Raw genomic sequence first — 23,971 nt, 5'->3', positions numbered from 1 at the left:
AAAAAAACAAAAAAAATTTCCCAAGATCTGGAAGGAAGATAAGATGTTTATAAGTATGAAAAGGTGGAACAGGGTATAAAAGAGAGGAATATGAACTTCAAAAGAAGCAGGCAAGAGATTGAGGAAGTGAAAGACCAAAGACAACCAAAGTATGGGCCCTTGACCTGCATGCAAAATAAAATGATGCCAAATAGGACTTCAGCTGCTTATGAATTACAGACAAGAGGTCATCGGTTCTTCAGGAAAAGAGAAATAGAGGTGTCACCTCCACCACATGTCCCCAAGTATCTTTTTAGCTGAAACAAATAGCTATGTCAGAGTCACAGTGTTCCTTGCAGTGTGACCTCACCTCTTGGTCCACAAAGACTGGGTTCTGCTTGCTTGAAAGATGGTGCTAAAAATGCCTCTTGAGAGCCACAGGCAGGTAAAACTGATGGGCATGCAAGATACACCTGGCTCAGCTGGACTGAAGGTCTCACAGGCACAAATCAGAAGCAGCCTGGCCATAAGCACAAAGCAGAGGTACCTTCCTACCTGTGTTGGGTAGTGCAAGACAAGATCCAAACAGAACCGGCCAAGGCCAATGTCAGCAAAGCCCAAAAGCACTGCTGAAACCTGCAGGGGATTGTCCATCTCAGAAAACCTTATCTGCACAGAAATGTTGAGAGGAATACTTTTCAGCTTCCTTATTTCATGCCAGAGACAAAATTTTTGTGGAGTGATGGAGCAGCATCACACCACCTCCATGCTCTGACTTTTTCTGGCGCAAGACTGACATTCACATTTGTCATTTGTAGTTCATAGGTAATGGTGTTGTAATGCTTTGGGCACACACATATACACAAAAAAGTTGAGAGCATTGTATTAGTGTAAGGTTTTGGTGTTTCCAAATACACACAAAAAAATTAAACCTAGCAAAACCAAAAAAAGAGGAAAAAAGTAGAAGTGAAGGGAGAGAAACATTTTTCCTTGTGACTGGAAAGTCCACTTCCTGACTGGCTGTGTGTGTGAGAACAGAGCAGCCAAAGAAACAAACACTGGGGCTGACTAGAAATTAAGGTTTAGCAAAGATTTAGTGCACGATGTTGGCTCTTGAAAAGATAGCTTCAGGTTTTTTCTTCGACTAGAACTTAACTTTTTTATTAATAGGTATTGCTCTGCTGAAGGCACGGCAAAACAAACTAGTGGCACTTTAAAAAAAGAGACTGAGGAAATCTAAAGCTTATGGGAAGCCTTAAAGGAGTGAATTATGCAGAGAAGGTTGACAGGGAGGGAAGGATGGGACTCATGCCTGGAAATGCTGACAGTTTTTAGGAGCCAGAACCAGCCACTGCAATTTGAACTGGGCAGGCTGGACACACCTCAGTTCCCTGGCAACCCTCTCTGGACTGGAGGCCAAAAGGGACATGGGAATGGTCCTAAATGCACTCATTTGGCACCAGATATGCAGTCACAAGTTGCCTTTGCTTGTGCTGGGCCCTGACACGAGGGACACTGAGGAGGCCTAGCATGGCTCGTCATCTCCTTATCCTGCCTGACTTGGAAGGGCAAGGTGAGGAAGGAGGGGCACAAAGGAAAGGGCTGATCTCTCCCTGATACTAATGCAAAGGACTGCAGGACTGGAAGATCTAGTGCCAGGTGACTGGAAGATCTGGATGGATCCAAAGGGGTTATACTGCTGCTGCTCCTGGACTCTCTGAACCGAGTGCTCCTGGAAAGGTTTTTGGAGCACAGCCATGAAAAACGTGTTTGAAGTGGCTTCCCACCAACACTGCAAACCCCAGATGAAATTCATATTAGAGTCCAGGTCTTTCTTATGAGATAAAAACTTATCTGATGTGTGGTTTGTGGGTGCGAACACTTTGGTTGCACAGATAGCGTTGCTTGCTCAAGGTAGTACCGTGTTAAAAGTGCAGTTGGGATAGAAGATATTTCTGTGATTAAGCCAGACTTCCTATCACTCCCATTTTATAAAACATCACCTGAAATTATATCCCCCATGTCTGTCCCCTTGATTTACACTGAAACCTTGACAGACAGATGTGAAACCCTCAGAACAGTTTTTATTGCCTTTCTTAGTGGTGATGAGGGACTGAACATGAGTGCTTAGCAGCTAGGCCTGTGCTTATTGTGAAGTGGTGTCTCTGTAAGGGAAGCTTATGAGGTGCAGGTGGTGGGTTTTTATGAGTGAATTGTGAGGCGATGTTGACACTGGAGAAGAGTTTGTCATGACCCTACCCCATTTCCTTCTCTCTATTTGCCTATTAAAAGGCAAATATTCCTCCAAAATAATTCTGCCACCTGGTGTTTCCCATTCTAGCTTGATCACCCTAAAAATGGAAGACATAAGCTTCCTCTTTTTCATCTTTCTTGTCTGTGCCTGTAATGCCAGCTCCTTATTCCCAGTGGACTGGGAATGTGGCATTTCTCTGCAGTAAGGAGACAACAATGCCTTGTTCTCTGAAGCACCCTATCACACAAGGCAGAAAATGGACCAGTAGCTCCTGTGGGGTCTCATCTCCAGCCACTCCAGATCCATATTAACCTGCAGATACTGGCATACTGCACTTTGCCATTCTACATCACAGTGTCTGACCCAGCTCTCCCAGTATCGCTCTAGCCAGTTCCACACCCCAGTGCACAGAAAAATGCTAGGCAACCTGTATGGCCTGCTCTCTTAGCTCTTTCCCTCAGCACTGAAGCATCCTGTTGGCTGTCCCAGCATGGCCAGAGCAACGACCATGTAGGCCCAGCAGCGTCTGCCTAGATAGATGCACTGTTGGATAGTTTGTAAGGAATAACTCATAACCACTATGCATAAGCTGAAACTGGTGTGAAGAATTTCTTTCTCACTCTGTCTCTCTGGTTATGAATTTTCCATTGACATCTCCTCCACCTCTTGAAGGTGCCAAATATTTCATGGGCAAATGCATCTCTACAAATTACATGCTCAAGTAAAGCAACATTCAGTAGATGCAGAACATCAGCAGAACATCAGAAGTGTGTGGTAGTAATAGATGGGGGAGGCTTCTTTAGTTTCCAGATATTGCTCATGAAAAGGGTGGAGGAAATTTGCTAAAATTTGGTCAATTAATTATGACTTTGTATAGCCTGTCAAGCTTTGTCTCCAGAGCAACGCTCAGTGCTACAGAATGTTTTGTTGGAGGGCCAGTCTGTGTAGGTGCAACACTTACCCTTTCTGATGTGTTCTACCTTGTGTCAGGGTGTGAAGAGCATGAGGGCTGCTCAGGCAGTCTTTGGGCAATGTCACAGGACACCAGCCTGGAGTTTAGAGGAGCTGCTGATGGTGTCATTCACAATCACTGGGATAGTTTGCATCTTCCCAGTTCCCAGTGTGCTGAGTAGTGGTTTGCTGCCATCCCTCCCCCTCCTTCCAGAGGAATATGCTGTGCCTACAGTGTAACTCCCATCAAAGCTCATCACATCAACCACTCTCCCCTAATCCATATTGCCAGTCCTTTCATTTCAAAAGGCAGTCAGCTTGTCCTTGGTAAGCCAGCATCACCCTTTCCAGACCACATTCTTGTCTTTGGTGCTGGGTGCCAAGAGGACACAGCACTGAGGTAAGGATGGCTAGTCTGGGGTTCACTGACTCATCCTGGCTGGTCTGTGCAGCTGAGTGCAACATTAGCATTTTTCCAGCTGCCAGGGATGACAGATGAAAGACTCTGGTCCCATAATCACATCAGGCAATTTTTCAGCAGCTTCAGAAATGTCCTAGCACCCTTGAAGCATATTCTGTTCAATCTCATGCGCTGTAATATATTCAACCTCCCTAAGCAGTATCAAGCCTGCTACTGCCCTACTCCTTGCTGTTCCTCTGTTCTAAAAACCATTATGATACGTTTGGAAATATGGGAGCAGGCTTTACTTCTACAACTATAGCAAGGAAGGCTTCGAGTACTTCAGCCTCATCTAAGGCTGAGACATTCATCACTACTTTGTCTCCTCATTCCTCAGCAGACCTGTATTTTCCCTGGGCTGGTTACTAGGATAGTTGCACAACTCATTTGTCACCCATCCTATTTCATGCAAGTTTCTCCCCTTGAAAGGCTCTAAGGCCTTTCTGATTTTGTCCTTCTGTACCCAAGCAATGTTTCTATCCTCCTCCTCCATGGCCTTTTTTTCCAGCTCTTGCACACCTGCTTTTTGCACTTGAATTCATTGTGAAGCTCCTTCCTTAGTTAGGATGGTTTCATTCAAAATTACCAGACTTGCTCCACAAAACAAACAAACAAACAACCCCCCCAAAAAAACCTACAAAAATTACTTGAAGATGCTGTCTTGCACTCTGTTGGCCATGGCAAACAGTTGTGTTATGCCACTGTCTTTTTACAATGCTCCAATGGTGCAAATCAGTGGAAGAGTGACTCATGGCACAACTGGAACTCTGGATTTCTGGCATGCAAATAGTTGCCTACCTTCCTTCTCTGGTGTTACATGAATTACACGAATTACTCTGATGTTACAAGGAAGGCTGTCCATGCAGAAGGCACTGCATTCCCAAAGCCCAGAGAGAACTTTCTGCCATCTCAGAGCAGTCAGCATGGCACCGGTGGATCAGGGCAAGATTGATCTGAAGGAGATGTTTAGGGAACTGAACAAGAGGAACCCAAGGAAGGATGGAATGGGTGAAGCACTGAGAGATGAATACAGCAGAAGATGTGGCAGAGACAGTGAGTGACTCTGGAATGGAGTCCTAGAGCTGTGAGGAAATGCTCCCTGTGGAGAGGCAGCCAGAAGGATTATCATATACCCAGAGCATTGGGTCTGGGCTGGCAGCGTGTCTAGCAGTTAGAGCAGGAGACAGGAGGCAGCTGTGTGTGATGAGAAGTATGCAGTGAAGGGCAGTCAGATCTCTGAAGGCAAAGGTGGTGGAAAAGACATTTTATAGGAGAATCCTTGAAAGTGATGTGGCTAAGAGTGGAGCTGTTTGAAGTGAGGTGGAGTGGCCATCAGGTAGTTTTAGCTAACTATTTAGGTGTCTTGGTGTGAGACCCCACTTTTTAGTCCTGGCATCATGACTGCAAGGTGGGCTGGGAACAGACAGCCATGGGGCAGAGGAGGTAAATAAACTCCAGCCTATATCCACCAAGAATGAGCAGCTCAGCACTTGCTGTCACCCTGCAGCCTTTGTCTTTTTGTCACTGTGCTCCCTCCAAAACAGCTCTTTCATGTCCATCCAAGAGTGTTCTGTGGGTACAGAGATGGCTGCCAAGCACACCGAGGTGGTGGTGGGAATGAACAAAGAATGCTGACAGCTTTGGAATAAGTGGCATGCTGAGGGCTAATCTTGTTTCAGCAGCTAGAGATGGGACTTGGTGTGCTCTGGGCCTCTGTCCTGTGGATGAAGCAGAGCTCAATAGCCATTGATGAGAAGGCTGGGAGAGCACCAGCGCACTTGCAAAAATTTTGGATATGCAAGTTAAAACCAGACAGCAATAGTGCAAGACACAGGACGTGTTTGGAGCATCTACTCACTTCTGACAGATCAGAGCTGAGAGGTAGGGAAAGACAGGAAAGGGAGGGGGATGGCAAGATAAGGAGAGGAACGATGGCTGGACATTTTGGGTGCAGCAAGTTGTGCCAGTGTGCAATGCCTTCTCTGGGCTTTTGACCTGAGCAATCTTGTTGGAAGAAGGGACAATCAGGGTGAAAGTTGAGCAAACAGAACAGGGTAGATGACTTAGGTTTTATCACGGGGTGGTGCTTGGCAGGCGGGGTTCGAGCAGGAACTGCTGGCCGGGCTGTGCTTGCGCAAGAAGCGCCGGCTGCAGGCGGCAAGGCTGGCAGTGCCACCTCCTGGGCAGAGCAGGGGCTTGGAGCAGCTCGCATCTCACTCTCCTGCTGACCGGCCGGGGGATCTCGGGCTAAACACTGCCCTGCCTTGCACCCGGATGTTTTCATTAGCAAAGGGATGGCCCCAGGGAAGGCGGCGAGCAGAGTTCATGCCCATCTGAGATGCTCGCACTGCCAAATTAAAGTGCAGAGCTACACTCCGGTTGACAGTCACTGCTGGAGGAGAGCAGGAAGGACAAATGTTGCCTCAATATTTCTTACCGAGTTTCTACACCCACGTGTGACATATTTATTAATTGTGGGGTTTTTTCTTTTTTAGTAGGGACCTGTCCCGGTGCTATCTCCAGCTGCATCACAACAGTTTCTTCAGCCATGGAGTTGCATCATAATGGCACAGAGATTGCACTTGATTTGGTAAATTCAGCACTGTCAAGTTCTAACAACCACAACGGGGGAGCTGGGTGTGGCAAAAGATGACGGGTGGCCTCTGAAAATTTCAATTAAGCACACCACAGGTATATCTTCTCTGGGTTATGAGAGCAACACGTTTAAATTTGTATCTTAGATCCATGTAGACCAGATTGCAAGTGCCCCACAGGATGTGAGCAATCAGCACCTTCCGAAAGTTACTCATATCCTGCGAAACAGAAAATAGAATGCATAATTGTCTGCAGAATGAGATTTTTCACGTGAACCCAAAGAGAAACATGACCAAAACGTGCATTTCACATAGACTATCAGCTGTTGGAATTTACTGTCAGCTGCTATTCAAAGCAACCTGCATAAAGGGCTCAGTGGAAACTGATAAAATGCACAGAACCTTTTAAGTGCCACAGGCAGGTAAAACTGATGGGCATGCAAGATACACCTGGCTCAGCTGGACTGAAGGTCTCACAGTCACAAATCAGAAGCAGCCTGGCCATAAGCACAAAGCAGAGGTACCTTCCTACCTGTGTTAGGTAGTGCAGGACAAGATCCAAACAGAACCGGCCAAGGCCAATGTCAGCAAAGCCCAAAAGCACTGCTGAAACCTGCAGGGGCTTGTCCATCTTAGAAAACTTATCCATGCAGAAACGTTGGGACAAATACTTGCCACTATATTTGCTTACCACGTGAAAGAGACAAAACTTCTGTGGAGCAGCATCACACCACCTTTTGTGCTCCTCCTTTTTCTCATTCTGATGCAATGGTGATACTCACACTGATCATATGTAGTTCATAGGTAATGGTGGGTGTTGTAATGCTCTGGGCACACACACAAAAAAAAGTTAGAAGTGCCATATTAGTGCAAAGTTTTGGTGTTTCCAAACACATTGTTTAGAGCCATCTTTTTCTGTAAGCAAGGCTGATTTCTTTTTCCAAATGTAATTGGGAAAAAAAAAAAAAAGAAAGAAAAACGAGGAAGAAAAAGAGTAGAAGGGATGAGAAACATTTTATTTTGTGAATGGAAAATCCACTTCCTGACTGACTCTGTGTGTGTGAAGACAGAGTAGCTAAAGCACAAACACCAGGGTTGACTAGAAATTAGGCTTTAGCCAAGACTTAGTGCACAGTGTTGGTTCTTGAAAAAATAGTTTCATTTTTTTTAAGTCCCCTTGACTGGGACTTAACCTTTTTATTAAGTAAACTGAGCTGAGAGAGCATGCTTTGTCCTGCTGAAGGCAGGGTCAGGACACATTAGTGACACTTTAAAAATAGAGACCATGGAAATGTAAAGCTCCTGGGAAGCTGTGATGCACACTGGATGTGCAGAGCGCTGGGTGCCTTTGCTTGTGCAGTGCCCTGACATGAGGGACACTGCAGAGACATCACACAGACTGTGGTTCCTCATCTCCTTATCACGCCTGACATGAAAGGGAAAGAAAGTGAAAGAGGGACCCAAGGGGAAGGGGTTGTAGTCTCCCTGGCACAGTGCAAAGGACTGCAGGACTGAAGTGCTGGGAATCCAAAGCAATTGTACTGCTCCCAGTCTCTCTGAATCGAGTGCTTCCAGGAAGGTTTTGGAGCACGGCCATGCTGAGCACATGTGTGATGTGTGAGCTGTGGGTGTGAGCACTCTGGTGGCACACACACTGCTTGATTCTTGCCAGTAGTGTAATGAAAAGGTACAGAGTGTCCACACGCCCAGCCTCATCTAGGGAGGCCTTCTGACAGCCTTGAACACAGCTTGCAGATCTGCAAATTCCTTTCTTCTGGATGGAAACTAAAGGCAAAAGCTCTCAAAATCTCTGAACATATGGCTATGCAACAAGCCCAGCTTCACAACAGAAAGAGTCAAAGTTTTCACCCAGATCCCCTGAATGACCTAATCCCTACACAAAACTCTCAGTGGTCTCTGGGCAAAAAATTCCTATGGAGCCTGTGGTTTGCCTCTGATGTACTTGGTGCCTTGCAGGAAGAGTGCAATGCAGCACCAAGGTCTCTTCTAGAAGTAGCCAGAGACCTGAGACTGCATGTTTGCATAAGGAAGCCTCTATTACTAGAGCTGAAAAGACTGAATGCTCCTTGCTCACAGTCTTTGGGTGATTTGTCTACATCAGTGGCCCAGCTATCACAAAAAAGGGGCCAAAATGCCACAGAGTTAGGGTCAGGGTCAGGGTTAGCTGAAAGTATAGATGAAGACGGGCTTGCATGACCCAGCCATCTCTGGGTTCTCTCTTATACCTCAACAATTTTCTTGTGCCCCTGAACACACTTGGTCCTTACTTCTGCTATGTGGTACTTTCCCAAAAGAATATCATAATTTTATAAAAAAAAATCTTTCCTGCTTTGTTTTTCATGCTGAAATTTTCACAGGCCACCAACCCCAACCTCCCCCCTGCCTCCCCCCTCATGTTGTCTTCCCAATGAGTTTAACATTACAGCTCCACAAGCTGATTACCTTTGGGCCATGAATTTCTTCCTAGCTCCTGGGGTGCCTCATTCCTGCTACAGCACAGTGCCCTGGGGGAAACAAAAGCTACGGAGTGCAGCCTCAGTGGAGTGTGCTGATTCTGTGTTACCCTGTTTCCAGGCATGGAAATGTGCCTGGTTATGTGGCAATACGCTGGCAGCATGTGTTTCCCAGGTACCTCATATTTGCAAAGAGGCTCTGAATGTGTGTGTATTTATATATATGGCTGATGTTCACTCCCACACCCACAATTCTTGCAAAGCTTAGATTCATCTGCAATGTAGTTATCAGTAAACATCTTTTAGGGCAGCTGATAACTCATGGGGTAAATCGTGACATGCCAAAGTACAGGGCATTCTGAAGTACGAGTGCCATGCCACCACCCCACAAAACATGCATCTCCTTCCTTCCCACCCAAACCCCCAAACACCAAACCACAGCCCAAGCCAGACTACAGCTCAGCAGCAATTGTGTGGCTCCTGGCGTGCACCTGAGCTACAGGCTTCAGAGATAGATGATCTTTCTGCAGAGTCAATGGTCTTGCTCCTCTTTTCCTTGCAGAGCTAATTCAGCTTCGTGGGGGAAGCAGACCATTGACAACAGTTTATTAAGATCCAGTAACGATGTGACTAATGTCCCAGGAAATCCTGCTGAAGGATCAGCTGACATAACCAACACTGATGAGGCAGAGGACCAGACCTAGCTTGGCCCTCCAGCTCATCTCTGTACAGGTGAGATGACTGAATAACTGGTGGAGCTGAAGTGACACACAACCTCATCTACTTTCATCAGAGTTCCCAGAATTGTGCCTTCCAGTTCAGCTCTTTCCACCTGTCCTCACCTGCTTTGTAGGAAGTAGGGCAACTTGAGTGGAACAGGCAGTGGGAATGCCTTCAGACAAGGCAGATCTCCCCCTGTGTGTAAACAGAGATTAGATCCACAGATTGCTGAGAAGCAGAGAGGCTGAGATGCTGCAATTCTGGTTTGATACTTGCTTGGCAGAGAGAAGCTGGTTTATAACACTCCCGTGCCTGCTGCTCTTCCCTGGGGCTTATTTCCTCCTCATCCCCACATTTTGCAGGGCATACAAAACAGAATGTGACCTTCTTTGTGTAATCTCACCATAGCTGTGGGCAGTACTAGTAGCGCCCTTTAGCTTTAAGCACAAGTTTTCTGCAGTGACAAGCTGTTTCTGCTTAGCCAGGAGTGGCCAGTGCTGTACAATTACAGGCCCTTTCCTGAGCCCAATGCAACCTCAGCCTGCCCATTCAAGAAAATAAGATTATAAGGATTTTTGTCAAGTGATTGAATGTCTGCAAAATAATATTCCTGTTGTTTGAATTTGGTATACCTCAGCTGGCAAACGTACATTTATTTTGCCTACCTTTTTTGTTGTTGATGTTTTTATTTCCTCCCATGCTGTGCTTTCTAGACATCTCCCTTTCAATACTTAACCTTTGGGATCCTTTCTCCTCAGGTGCATGACCAGCCCCCATTTTTTCTTCTTCCTCCCTGCCCAAGCAAGATAGGTTCCTTTTGCATCACTTCTTTGTTCTCTGTGGTATTTGCAACACCCTCCCAGCCTTGTATCACCTGTGAATTCCATTCCTCCTGGTTGTGTTTTCCCTGCCTTTTCAGCACCTAGAATGATGAAGCCTTTTGTGCTGCCGTTGCTGCAATTGAACCTGATACTTGAAAGGAGGAGAAAAGGTTGGAATAAACTGCTCTGATGATTCATCCCTGGGGCTGAAAGATTTGCTCCTTTGATATCAGTCCCTTGATCAGAGCTCTGCTATGTTATCTCTGTCTGGGGAGACTTAATTCCTGGCACATTTGGGCTGCTGGAATCCCAGATACCAGAGCCGGTGACTGGAAAAGGACTACATTCTTCTTCCAGCCTTAGATATGTCAAAGAATCTTCCAAGGTTTGATATTCCAAGGCCTATAACCCCCTTAAGGCAGCCTTTGTCTGCATTTAAGGCAATTGAGAAACCTCTAACTTTCTTCCCCCTTGCCAAAATCCATCCTCTGCTCTCTCTGTAACTTACACCCTTGCAGAGGTGTTCCAACAGTTTCTTTATGCCTTGTTCTGTGGGCAGCTTTCCCTACCAGATCACACTCTACTTCTCTGCCACATCCTCACAAGATACTGGAGACCCTTTCACCATTCCTTTATGAGACTGTGCACTGAGCCACTGGTCGTGGAGCAAAATGAGTGAAAACCATGGAAGGAGCATGGAAAACACATCTTGAGCCTAATCCAATTCAAATATCATGGTCAAAACTTAATATCAAAGTGCTCCCAGGTATTGACAACTGAACTGGCAGAGGAGCCATGGGGACCTGCAGTTTTCTAAATTAGACTTAAGTGGGAATTCTTTGGAAAATTTGCCTAGGAGCAAGTTTGGGGAATGTCACACAGGGACCACATCTCTGTAGGACCAGATGAGTTTTCCAGTGGTGAGGGAGTGTTTTCTCCATATGCACATTTAGATTAAAACGCTATGCATGACGCAAAATGGTTAAACATTGTTTGAGATTTCAAGACTTCAGACAGCTTGGTGCTGTGGCACCAACCACCATAAAAAATCCTTGTAGCTTTTGTTAAAGAGAAGGGGAAACAGTTCAAGTACTAAAATAAAAGTAAGCATTAGAAAAAGCCTCCCCTCCTTTCTGGGAGAAAATATACCACAGATGACATTAACAGCAGTTAAGGATCTGTTATTGCAGGGGACTTAGACATGATCGATCTAGGGTATAGCCTTGCTGTGATTTTATATGCAAACTTATTTCTTCAAAGTGAAAACTAAAATAGGGAGAGAACTCCACCTTCCATTTCCGATGCTGGACTCTCACATCTCTTTCAGTTGGCGGCACATGCCTGGCACGGACAGACACTTTGGGAAGTGGGAAATGCACAGCAACATCAGGCTGGACAAGAATTAGCTGTATTTGCCATAACTTGTAGCCATACAGCCAGAGAACTTGCTTTGGCTAGTGACCACAGGTGCCTTTTAAACCTGAAGACAAGAGACAGAAGCTAGACTGGGCTTTGTGAGGGATGTCTGAGAGCAGAAGAGTCTACTACATTCCAAGAGGTGTTGCAATGAGACTAGAAGTCTAGATGTGGTAACATTGTCCAGGCCTTCTCTTCTGCCTACACTGATCACACCTTTTTTTGGCAGAATGGGAAGTAAAATCCTACAAGTGAGACCCAGGAGACTGTGGGACTGCTGGCAATACTGACAGATCATTTTTTCCAGTTCCATCTTCCTCTTGGCTTAAGTGTCAAACGATAATTCTCTTTGAGGGCCTGACTGTGTGAAGAACTCCAGGAAGGATGTATGAGCAGAAAAATCCATCTCACAATAATGATCAATAGCTTGTCCTAAACTGCTTTGTTGGAAGCTAAGCCCATTGCCCATTCTTTTCTTGACTCTTAGATTTTTTTTTTTCACTACACAGATAAAAAGAAAAAAGAAAAAAAAAATAAAGAGGAGAGGAGAGAAGAGGAGGATTTAAATGTATATGTATGTATGTATATATATGTATATGTATGGGTGTGACACCAACTTTAATTTTTACCTTTCACTGATTTTGCTGAAAAATTTTGCACAGTAAAATAAGTTGGGCTTTTATTACTCTGAGTAATTTAAGAGAAGGGGCCCTCTGTTCCCTTTCTGCATGAACCAAAACCACTTAACATGTGAAGCTGTGTCCTAAATTACATTTACAGAAGGAAAAATTGAAGGCAGCTAGGAAATACTTACGAATGTTATTTAAGGTTTGCGGGCTTTCTAGACCCTCCCCCGGTCTTTTTAGGTAGGTGTTACCATAGATCCCCTTACAACGTTCTGCCCTGAGGGGTCTTAACTTACTTTTTTTGTGGCTCTGGATGGCTGCTATGTACAACAAAGTACCAGTTCTGACCGGCCTTAGGCTGAGAACAGTGGAAAAAGAGCAGAGGAATCTTTTCTTTATTTTTTCTTTTTATGATCACCCAAACGAAGTTTGGCTATATTCCCTCAATGAGAAGTTATTTTGCCCCTTTCAGAATTTTTCATCCCAGTATGACACACCTAAAACACCCCAAAAGTAGCAGCACAGTTATGGTTTTTCAGAATAAATTCTCCTTTCCCCTGCTTCCTGTCAGTTCAGCAAAGTCATGTGTGTTAGCAGGGAAAAAAACCCTTTTCTTGTGCAGACTCGTTAAATATATTTACAAGGAGTTTGAGGTCATTGTGACACCAGGCAAGCACATGGCTCTAAGTAGATTACAGAACAGTCCCATAGAAAGCAAAGAAAAAATGTAGAAAATCATAAGTCACCAAAATAAAAGTCTTCTGGGAAAAGCATGGTGCTTTAAGAGAGCACCATACTTTTGAACAAATTCAAGTTACAATTTAAGAATTAACATGCTGCATGTAGTTAAAAGGGGAACAGAGTGGCAATGTTGCAATGGTTTAGCTACTTTGCTTCTTTAATCCTTCAAACTGCATTAGTTTTCCAGGTTTTTTTCTCTTAAAATATCTTTTGATTAAGCCATTTGTATCAACAGTGATCACAACAACCTTACAAATGTTTAAACAAAGCAGGGCATTAGTTTGAGGCTTCAAAAAAAAAAGAGAAATATTATAAAACAGTACTATCAAAGACTTTTTCTTAAAACAATTGTATTAGCAATCTCTGAATAATTAACCAAAACCATATGCAGCATTGTCAGATAACAGGGAGTATTTGAGCCCAGTCTGGAACAAAACAGCACCAAACCCTTGGTTTGATGCCAGGCCATATCTGTGCCGTGTGTTTTGTGGGAGACATAAGCTGCTGCCTTAGAGGTGCTGCTCTGAAACCACAGGGAGCGAGGTCCCGAGGTTCCCTCTGCCCCTCTGTCCCCCTCCTGCCCCCAGGGAGGTGACTCCCTCCCTGCTGCCCACTCACTGGTCCAGCCAGGGGTGACACCACCCTCCTCCCCAGCTGCTGCCCAGAGGGACTTTGTAGTGCAAGTGACTACCCTGGTTTATTATGGCCTCTGGGCACTTTGTAGGAAAGATCCCAGACACCTTCAGAAAGCAGCTGAAACCAATGAGATCATGTGTGAGGTGCTCAGCCAGTGAAACTCCCAGCACAGACACCCACTGCCACCCACACCAGCACCCACACTCTGTTTTCTCCTAGGTCTTCAGGTTCAACAATACCCTAAAAGAGATGCTGATACCTTCCAGGTCTGCTACCTTGGTTTCACATCCTAACTGCACCTGAGGCCATGAAAATTTGAGCACCAGTATATAGTAACAGGCCAGGCATGAGTAAGAAGGAGAGCATAACATTCTCCTGTGGCACTGGGGCTGCCCAGTTGGGTGCCAAGTTCTGTACAACTCATGTAACTGGTGCTTAATTAGCTAAGGCTTGAGGGCAGATGTGAGGGACAGTGATCTCAGCTCCTGTGGCACTGCAGCTCTGAAATGTAGAATGATTCAGAAGGGAGACATGAACCAAAGCAAATTGTAGAGGCTGTTGCAGCATAATTGACATATTCAGGATGTTCATGGGTTTCTATTGAGTTAGATGTGCTCAAAAGCCCTTTTTTTGCTTTAAGGTTTTGAAGTATATTTAACATAAAAACATGCTGTTCTTGTGAGAAATGTATCGATCCCTGCAGTTTGTAAAGTAAAAAAGTGTTTCATGCAAACAGAAAACATAAAACTCAGTGTCAAGTTAGAGACTCTAGCCAGATCCCTAGCTCCCTCCAGTTTGCACCTCATGGGAAAGTGTCTCTACAGACAGGGAAGCCAGGACTAGTGACCTGCCGTGGGGCACAGAGCAGCAGCACAAGTCCTGGTAGAAGTGGTGTTCTATATCCTTTTAAACAGATCTAAATGCCACTTCTTATTTCTGCATTTTCCCCCCACCTGTCTGTATCTTCTCCCTGCTGATACTTTTCACTCACAGCAAGCAGGTGCCCCTCTCTGTCCTCCTGCCAGGTACTGCGATGCTTGGGATAAGCACAGGCTCGGGATGAAAGCAGCAACAATCATTAGTGAAGTAATGAGGTACAGAGGGGTGAAAGGTTGAAATAATTTTACACTTCTGTGGATCAGCACCTTCAGCTCTGAGCTTCTGACAGAAGGCATGCACGTGTCCTGGTGCCAAAGCAAGGCTGGTTCTAAGAAGAAATATTTTAATTAACTCTATCTTCTATCTCTCTATTGAGAAATGGACATTAGTGAGAGACTCTCAAAGTCTTTTGAAATTAAACTAATAAAATTTCCCTAAATTCTGTAGCTCACTCACTTACCTTTAGTTGTTTAATGAACAGCTCTGCAGGTGCCTGTCCCCCTTGGGTAGGCCATATGTCAGGAAATATCAGCTAACCCTGCCTTAAAGGAAACTCTTCATCTCCTTTATTCCAACCAACCTGCAGCAGCCTGGCAAAGGCCACAGCCAAAGCTACACAAATAAAAGGATGTGCTTTTGAAAGGCAATGGGCAAGCAAATCTGTTAGCCCTTACATGCACTAGGTCATTTTCTAGCTCCACAGTGAAAATGTCTCTGCTGGTTGTCCCCCTGGAGACCAGCCAGCCGAGATTTCTGAGCCTGCTTTGCCAAGTGAGATGTGGTATTGGATGTGACTTGCCCCATGTTTCTGAGTTTGCTCTGGCACAGTCTTGTTGAAGATGGGCCAAACACATTTTCAGCTGGCTACCTCAAAGGCCTGGATGGAAGAAATTCCTCCTCCATTTAAAAAAAAAAAAAAAAAAAGTATGTTAAGTATGTTCTGGTCCCCAGCTCAAATTCTTCATCATTTCTCCATTTCCCCCCTTTCCCATATCTGACATCGGCACCAAGAGTATGGGAAGCGCTGCCAGGTCAGTAGGGGGTGTCTGTGGGTCTTGGGGGGCTGTCAGTGTGACACAAGCCACAAAGCCAAGGTCTCAGAAGCCTCCCCGACACCGCAGGGCAGGGTGTGGGTTTGGCCGGCACGGTGGGAAGCAGCTCAGCACCAGATTTCCCTCCTGTCCGCTGCCTGTGGTGGAGACTGGCCGGGATGCGTTCTCCCAGTGAACAGCTGTCTTGCTCAGGGGGTTTTGAGCCGGGACAAGCTCAGCAGAGCCCAAAGAAGCAAGCAGGAGAAGCTGTCCTGAGGCTCAGACCCCGCTCAGGTGTGAGTGAGGAACCTGCAGAATGGGAAGAATTCAGAGGGGACATATTTCAGCCCTGATGCCGTGTGCTGCTTTCCCTCCCCCCTGCTCCGTCCCCACCCCACCGATCGGCCTCTTTAACATGACAAAGAGCCCGGAGGAGCGGGCCACGGTGAATATTGCGGTGCCGGGCAGGGGATGGCCGGCTATAAAGGCCCGTCTGCGCCCCGGGGCTGCCTCAGCTCGGCGGTGAGGAGCTGTCCCCCGGGTGAAGGTGACATCTGCCGTGGGGCGGGCGGTCCGCAGCCATGTGCGCGCAGCTGGCGCTGCCGCCGTGCCCCGCGTACCCCGGCGGTGCCATGGGCTACCTGGAGCTCTGCTGGAACGCGGCGGGACAGGCGGGACAGGCCCCCACAGCGGCGGGGCCCGCGGGGAGCGCCGCGGCCCGCCACTCTCCGGAGGCGGCGGGCAGGAGGCACACCGCAGGTAAGGCCTGGCAGCTAAACCCCGGAGCCGCTCCTCGGGATACCTCTGCTCCCAGGGCAGGCTGAATGACCTGGAGCGGATTTGTCTCTTTCCCTGCCTCGGTTTCCTAGTGTGTGACCTATCGGCAAACTGCGGTGTGGTAGGCAAGGAGGAGGGGTGACCTCGGCCGGTGACGCCACTTTTCCCTGATACTTTCCTTGTGTGACTGCCAAGCGGTTTCCTAAGCCTCAAAAGAGCCTGGAAGAGTGGAGGCACTGCCACGTCTGTGCTCCAGGCTGAAGGGCACTGTGACAGCTTGGTCTTAGGGAAGTTCATGGTTCTTGGTACAGGAATGTCTGGGCCTCCTTTTAGTTAAGTGCTATCACATGTGCTGTCGAGATCCTGGAGATACTTCTTGTGGCGTCCCTCATCCCCTTACAAACCCCTTGCACCTTTTATGTGCTTATTAAACACGAGCCAAGGCCTGTTCTGAATCACTGGGTGCTGGGAGATCTGCGTCTTTAGCACTGTTACTCACTGCTTCTTTCATTTGCCATTTTCCTCTATTTCCCTCTTCCTTCTGTACTCTTGTTGCTTTGCCTTTCCCTTTTTAACCTAGAAGTCCCAGTGCTCACCGCAGTGACATTTTCTGTTCCTGCCATTCCTCTCCCACTCCAGTGAGTGGCAATAGAAGAGCTGGTTTTCAGCCATTCCCACATTATGGTCAGCAGGGCGACACTCTGATGAGGTAAATGGATGGGAGGAGAGGCAGGTTTTGGGGTGCCGCTTTCAAGCTGCCAGTTGCTATGGAAAGCTACAGGCTCAGGCACAGCCTATGGCTACTCGGCCTGTGGCTGCCTGCCACGGAGTTTGGAGAAAGGCTCAGGTTCTCTGCATGCTGCCTGCCCAACAGCGGGCATCAGATGGACTCCTCTGTGCCCATGTGGGGTTTGGTTTACAGACTTTAACCCCATCTTCAAACACTCTCCCCTCATACCTCTCTCAGAGAGAGCCCAGTTGTGGAAGTCAAGGCCTACAGATGTCAAGGGGTTGTGAGAGCGGGTCTGTCGCAGGCTTTCATGTTCATGTCTGTTGTGCTGTGGTTTGTGTTTCTTGCTTCCTCCCTCCTTTCTTCTCATGGGAGAGTGAGCACTTTTGTCCTGAGCTTGAGCTGCACATGATACATTTAATAGTGCTTTTAATAGGCCGGTCAGACAGCAACCTGGGGGAGCTCTAGTTCTACACTGTCTCGCTGTGGTTCCTGTCTAACAGGGGACTTTCCTGTTTTCCAGGCCCACGTTCCCAGCATACTCATTTCCTCCCTATAAGGATTTTACTGCACAGCCTGCAGGAGCTAAGCTTCCTGAGATATCATACAAAGTTTTAGCTTCCCATGCAGCCAGGTCACTGATGTTCAGCTTCCCCAAGGCTCTGCAATCTAGCTCCATGCACATAACACCACAGGCCCTTGCACTTCGGCTGACAGCTTCTCCCTGCCTTAGACAGAATCCCTTTACAGTCCTCAATGACCTGCTCCCCAGTGCTAGAAACCTGCCCCACTACACCCCTGGCTGTTCACCCAGCCTCTGCTTGGCTGGTGTCATCTCCTTGGGATAGCAATTGGTCCAGAGCAGGCAAGCCTCGAGTGGCAGGCACCACAGAGACAGGCATGCCTCTGTAAGAAGTGTATCAAGGGGAACACTACCACAGATGTGTCCACCTTTCTGAGATCCAACAGTGCTCCAAGGCTTTTGAGTGATTGCCTAGTAGACTCTCAGCGTAGGACAGAAGAAGGACAGGTTTTGTAGGATGGGTGGGAAGCCCATTCCTCTGGGGAACATCAGTACTTTGCTCTGGACATATGTTCTGAAGGTTGAGGAGGGTGTCTCAGTGTCACAGCTCTCAGGGTGACTGGTAAGGACGTAGGGACATTGGTTGGGCTCAGTAGTCAGAAGGTGTGCACTAAAACTGCCCCATTCACTGCACTTCCAGTAGGAGGAGATGGGGGAGGAGGAGAGGGGATGGACCGTACAGGACAGTGTGCAGAGGAGTAGCTGGAAGAGGGAGGGATGGGCAGATTAGTTAGGGGAAAGAGGAGTGACTGGTACCACAGCCCTTTCAGTCAGATTGGCCTGAGAAGCTTCAGCCTCTCTCAGACCCCAGTAATCTGGCATGTGACACATTTTCTTATTCCTGCAGCCTGAATGACTTTGCATCTTGGCAGGTTTTGTCTTCACTAGGAGCTCAGATTGTTCAGGAAGCTTTTCCTTTAGGTCTTTATTTCAGCTTCAGAACAGGTCATCAACACAGACCCCTTGAGACATGTACCAGGGTAAATGAGAAGGGGCTTGAATGCCTTCCTGTGCACTCTTGAATTTTCTCCCCTATGTCCCTGGTACAGGATTGCTGCCTCCTTTCATCTGTTTCACACATCCACCTTTCCTCTCCCTCTCCTCTTCCATGTGAAATTTCTCTCCTTCATTCTTCTCTCACCAAAAGCCCCTCTCAAATAGGTCCTTCCACCTACAGTGTCTCCAGCAGTAGCATGGTCTGTGGTGGGAGACAAAGGCAAACAGGACTGAGCCATTATCCAATATCTGATGCTCTCCACCTGCTGCCCTCACTGTGAGCACTGACTGCTCTGCCCCACCATACACCCAGGTCAGAGGTTGTTTTGTCACTATTGAGTGCCTTGGTATTGCTGGGCAGGCAGCTTCGTGGAGCCCAGCCAGCAAGCCAGAGCTATACTTGCGGTCATGACAAGGCCTTTTTACACCACAATCAGACTGAAATATTACTGAGGCCTTCTGGAGGAGGAGAGCTCACTGTGAGCTGATGTGCACCACACTTTTGCTTGCACCACTCCCTGCCTTGACTTTTCTGCCTGGCAAAAGGGAGCCACGGGCATCCCAGAGGGGACTGAGCTGGGAAGCTGCTCGCTCTCAGTGTGCTTGTCTGTGCTCACAGATTCATGAAGAAAGGAAGGTCACACAAGCCTTTGCTTCAAGGAAGCTCCAGTCTGGTAGGCAAGGAGCTCTTCAGCAGGCAGGGAGCATGCTCATATCCTTACAGCTTAACGTTTTGTTTCTTACACCTTTTTCTCATTGTCTTTTTATTTATAGAAGTATCCCCAGCTTCATCCAGTTCTGGGAATTTCAACCAATTCACACCAGATTCAGCCACCAGTCCGCATTCATCATCCTCATCCCCACAGCCTACAGCTAAGTCTCAGAAGGGCAGAGAATATGGCGTGGAGGGGATGAGGAAGACCAAGAGCCGTACAGCTTTCTCCAAGGAGCAGCTGCAAACCCTGCACCAGCGCTTCCAGAACCAGAAGTACCTCAGCCCCCAGCAGATCCGGGAGCTGGCTGTTGCCCTGGGGCTCACGTACAAGCAGGTGAACACAGAGACTTTGACCCACAGTGTATCGATCTCACAGCAGCTGAATGGTCACTTAAGGAAATGCCTGGATGGAAAGATGAGTCCCCAGCAGGGACTGAGGGAAAGGTGCCAGCTAACAGTTGCTTCCCTGCTTATTCATGCCCAGAGATCAGAAACACTTTTGCAGCTAGAGGGATCAGTGGCACCTCATTTGGGCCTCTACAAGTCAGGGTCAGTTAAGGGTTCTGTTGCCAGCACTTGTAGTAGAATTGCAAACCCAGTGATGAATATGTTGTTCACCACAGTCTCTACCCTGGGCTTGACAGCACTTCACAGATTTGTTCATGTGCTGTGAACTTCACAGAAACCCTGGCATGCGTCTGTTCTCTGAGTCAAGGGGCTTCGACACGCTGACAGCTCTTGCTAGTGTCCTCTAGGTCTTGTTCAATATCTAATAGTGCTCCACACTCAGCACTGCCTGGCTGCTTGACATGTGCTCTCCTCCCCGTGGGTGCTGCTAGGTTCACACATCACTGTCCTTTAGGGTCTCTGGTGATCTCTAGGTAGGTTGTGTGCAGTGAAATGATGCGGCACACAAAGGAAGGGAGCTGGGCCACAAGAGCTTGCAGTTACAAGTCCAAAATCTGCCTGAAATACGGATCTCAGAGCTGGGCATGATGGGCTGGATGTCCTGGAACTACAAAAAGTTACAGGTCCATTGGAAGTGCACACATACGGCACACACTGAACTGGTTCTGTCAGGAGCAAGACAGGTGCGACAGTCTGCTCTTTCCTTCAATCCACATCCTTGCAAAGGCTGCTTTCACAGCACAGACACAGCCCGGGGGCAAATGGCCCTGGAATTCACCTCAGCAAGGGGCTTTGAATTTGGGAACTGCTGGGTACAAGGAGCAAGTCTGTCCCTTCTCTGTTTGCAAATATGCAGAACCTGCGACTTAGAAGTTTGCCTGTAGTGCAGGGGGCTTGTAGAGGTGTCGGTGGATCTGATTTACACCAGTCATTCACCTCCATGATTGGAATGAGTCGATTTGTCACAACTATCACTGTTCTCTTGACACCGAGCCACCCCCTCCCCCATCACACAGTTGCACTAGCCACCTGCTGAGGCTGCTAGACAGACCTCTCCCCTTGGCAACATCCCCCCAGGAATTCTTAAAGGCTTTTATCTGCTGCTGCCCGTGTATCTCTGCCATCTGGTCACTCTCCCTCTGGTTCTTCCTGCTTGTGAATTTTGTAACATTTGTTCTTCCCTCTCTTTTGCTGACATTTTTTCTGTTTTCCCTTCCTCATCCAGGTGAAGACTTGGTTCCAGAACCGGAGAATGAAGCTGAAAAGGTGCCAGAAGCACAGCCTGTGGACCGAACGGGCTCAGTGCCTCACACAGGTAAGAACACAGCACATGGCTCATCATGGCTCTTCTGTCTGGGCACGTCAGTCCCGTATTTCCTCTGTGAGGGGCAACTTAAGCGTACAAGTGTGAGCGTACCTGGCCTCCTGGTTTGCTTAGCACAGAGGCACAGACTTGGCACCAACCCGTGTACTGCAGGTAGCCCAGTAATGGGCTGGCTATGCCACAAAAATGTTTTCAGGAAAAGGCTGTTTCCCTCCTATGTATATATGAATATATATATATATATATATATATATATATGATTGTGTATCCACCCCTGAACTATGGGAATGGACATGGTTTTTCTTGCCCTCCATGCCATTGCTGCTAGTCAGTAGACCATATGAAATGTGAAGGGACAGAGCCCCAGTATGTGTCAGGCCTGTGGAGTGGAGAAGCTATGTGTTCTGACTCTTTGCCTTCCCCTTTCAGAGTGGCTACCAGACTGGTACTTACCTGGATGTGCACCCCAAATTCCACCAGGGCTACCCCATCACCGCAGCTGGCAACATCCAAACCATGCCTGCCCCCTGTCAGCACTATGGAGCAGGGCAGAATGCTTACACAATCGTGACCAGCGAGGATGGAGGAGTCTTTGGCAAAGGCGGGGGCACCTGCAGCGTCCAGCAGACGGTGGGCTTCATTGCCCAGCACAAAGTAGACTTTTACCACAGCTATCCTGGCAGTGTGGAATATCCAGGCTCAAAGACTGGTGATAGCTGTAATTTTCACCACTCAGCCACTATGGGGGCTCCTTTCCCAACCACTGCCGGCCATCATCTTTATCATTCCTAAGCACTGTGGATGTGGGGTACTTGGGCAGCCAGGAATCAAATCTTACTCTCATCTCTCCCTCTGTTATTTGTGTGCTGTCCACCTCAGGGACACCTTGTAGCTAGAACCAGTTTTGGCATCCAGATGTGTGCCTGCAGACACGCAGCCGTGTAGAGACGCGCTTGCCCAGGTACATGTGCACAGAGCCCTTCATTTCTGTGCCTGTACACGTGTGCACACACACACATTCCTTCCTTGATTGTCACAGACCAACCAAGCTCCCTTACAGCAAAGCCCAGGATCTGGCTACCCAGCTTATGCCCTGGATCTTCTTAATTATGGATCTTGAAACTTGGCTAAGGGGAAGCACAGATTCCTTTGGGGATCTCATTTCTGCGTATCACTGTACACTTGTGTGTACACAACACGTGAAGACAGGGGCTGTATGGAGCTGTGCTGGCCTTGTACCTTTAACTGAAGCTGGAGAAGTTATTGCCACCTGCCAGTTACCCATCTGAAGTGTAAACCATCAGTGTATCAAGCTATGAGGTGAAGTGATGAAGTGCCTAATGAAGGGAAATGTGACAAGTAGCTTGCAGAAAGGCTGGTAAGATGATCTTATAAGCCCTTCCTTCTAGTCTGTATCTTGCTGTGCCTCCCCTTGAGAAAATCTAACTGCCTTCAATTTGGCAAATAAAAAAGAGTATTTTTTAAGATGCATTATGTATTTTTATATATTTCTTTTTTCCCATTGCAATAGAGCACTGCAATATAAAAAACAGGAACATAAATAGCCACACAACTGTATGCCATTGTTACTTGATGCTGAAACCATAAACAGAAATTTTTTCTGTGTTATTAGTAGATCAGCTTCATGGTTCTTGGTAATGTCAGGTATCTCGAGTCAAAGAAACAGGTGAGTAACTATCACCCACCTTAAGAATTTTTCCTATCCAGAAATACTGAATATGGGGACTGCCATGGGGGTACTATAATTTCTAAACTTGATTATGTGTCTAAGTACCTAAACCAGACGTGTATAGCAAAGTATATGTAATAACAGGCCTCCAGTTCCCAGAGTCACAGGTTTTCTATCACTTTTTCTATCACTCTTTGGTGATGACAATTAATTTCTCTTAATGCAATGAAGTAGCTGCTGTGATTAAAAAAAAAAAAAAAAAAAAAGCATAAAATGAAGACAGTGATTTCTGTAAGTGGAGCAATAAGAGGCATGGTCTTCTTGGCAAAGCTGACTTATGTCGCTGTACCTTACAGCTGTTTGTTCCCTCTCCCACTCCCTCATGCAGACACTCTGACTCTACTGTAAACTCTATGGTGTGCTGACTTTGGCTGTGTTTGTTAATTTTCTTCACAGCATCTGGGATGGGTCTGTGTTTTGGATTTGTGCTGAGAATGGAGTTGATAATACAGAGATGTTTTCATTACTGCTGAGCAGGGCTTGCACAATCTCAAGTCCTTTTCTGCTTCTCGTTATCTCCCCGACAGCAAGAAGGCTGGGGGTGCACAAGGAGTTTGGAGGAGACACAGCTGGGGAACGCTGACCCCAACTGACCAAAAGGATATTCCATACCATATGGCATTGGGGTCAGAAAGAAAGTTGGGGTGAGGGGGAAGAGGGGGATATCCAGAGTCATGGAGTTTGTTTTTCTACACAGGATGAGGCTCTGCTATCCTGGAGGTGACCTGCCTATGGGAAGGGCTGAATTAATTCCTTGTTTTGCTTTGTTTGTGTGTACGGCTTTTGCTTTACCTATTAAGATGTTTTTATCTCAATCCACGAGTTTTCTCACTCTTCTGATTTTCTCCTCCATCCCATTGGTGGGGAGTGATCAAGTTGAGTGGCTGCATGGTGCTTATTTGCTGCCTGGCATTGAACCACAACACCTGGCCAGCATGATTCGGGGAAAGATAAGGCCTTTTGGATGGTGAGTCATAATCTTGGCACAACCCCCACCCTTCTCCTCTTTCAACCAGCGCCTAGCTAAGAAAGGGCAAGACTGTTCTTGAGACCATTAGAGGGGTGGGGAACAATTAAGTCAACTGAAAAGGTGCTGGCTAACATAG

At 47.1% G+C, this 23,971-nt stretch overlaps 1 protein-coding gene and 1 long non-coding RNA gene across 3 annotated transcripts; one reads left to right on the top strand and one right to left on the bottom strand.

The window, feature by feature from the left end:
• Positions 1–13,175: 13,175 nt before the first annotated feature.
• LOC147654302 (uncharacterized) lies at positions 13,176–16,597 on the bottom strand. Its single transcript, XR_015284910.1, has 2 exons — positions 16,224–16,597; positions 13,176–15,891 (listed from the first exon to the last, which is right to left on the bottom strand). It is a non-coding gene; the product is annotated as an uncharacterized LOC147654302 (long non-coding RNA).
• LOC111924956 (homeobox protein NANOG-like) lies at positions 15,888–22,606 on the top strand. Of its 2 annotated transcripts, none has more exons than XM_086882453.1 (4): positions 15,888–16,341; positions 19,443–19,717; positions 21,017–21,106; positions 21,545–22,606. In XM_086882453.1, exons 1-4 carry the CDS (start codon positions 16,164–16,166, stop codon positions 21,905–21,907), a joined length of 906 nt encoding a protein of 301 aa, XP_086738579.1. In that variant the 5' UTR covers positions 15,888–16,163; the 3' UTR covers positions 21,908–22,606. The 2 variants fall into 2 exon arrangements, with proteins under 2 accessions (XP_086738579.1, XP_086738580.1); XM_086882454.1 differs by lacking the exon at positions 15,888–16,341 and adding an exon at positions 16,387–19,342.
• Positions 22,607–23,971: the final 1,365 nt, after the last annotated feature.

The sequence above is a fragment of the Cyanistes caeruleus genome, chromosome 3 (assembly GCF_971803275.1).
Source record: "Cyanistes caeruleus chromosome 3, bCyaCae1.hap1.1, whole genome shotgun sequence".
NCBI lineage: Eukaryota > Metazoa > Chordata > Aves > Passeriformes > Paridae > Cyanistes > Cyanistes caeruleus.
This window is presented reverse-complemented; position numbering and strand designations above follow the sequence as displayed.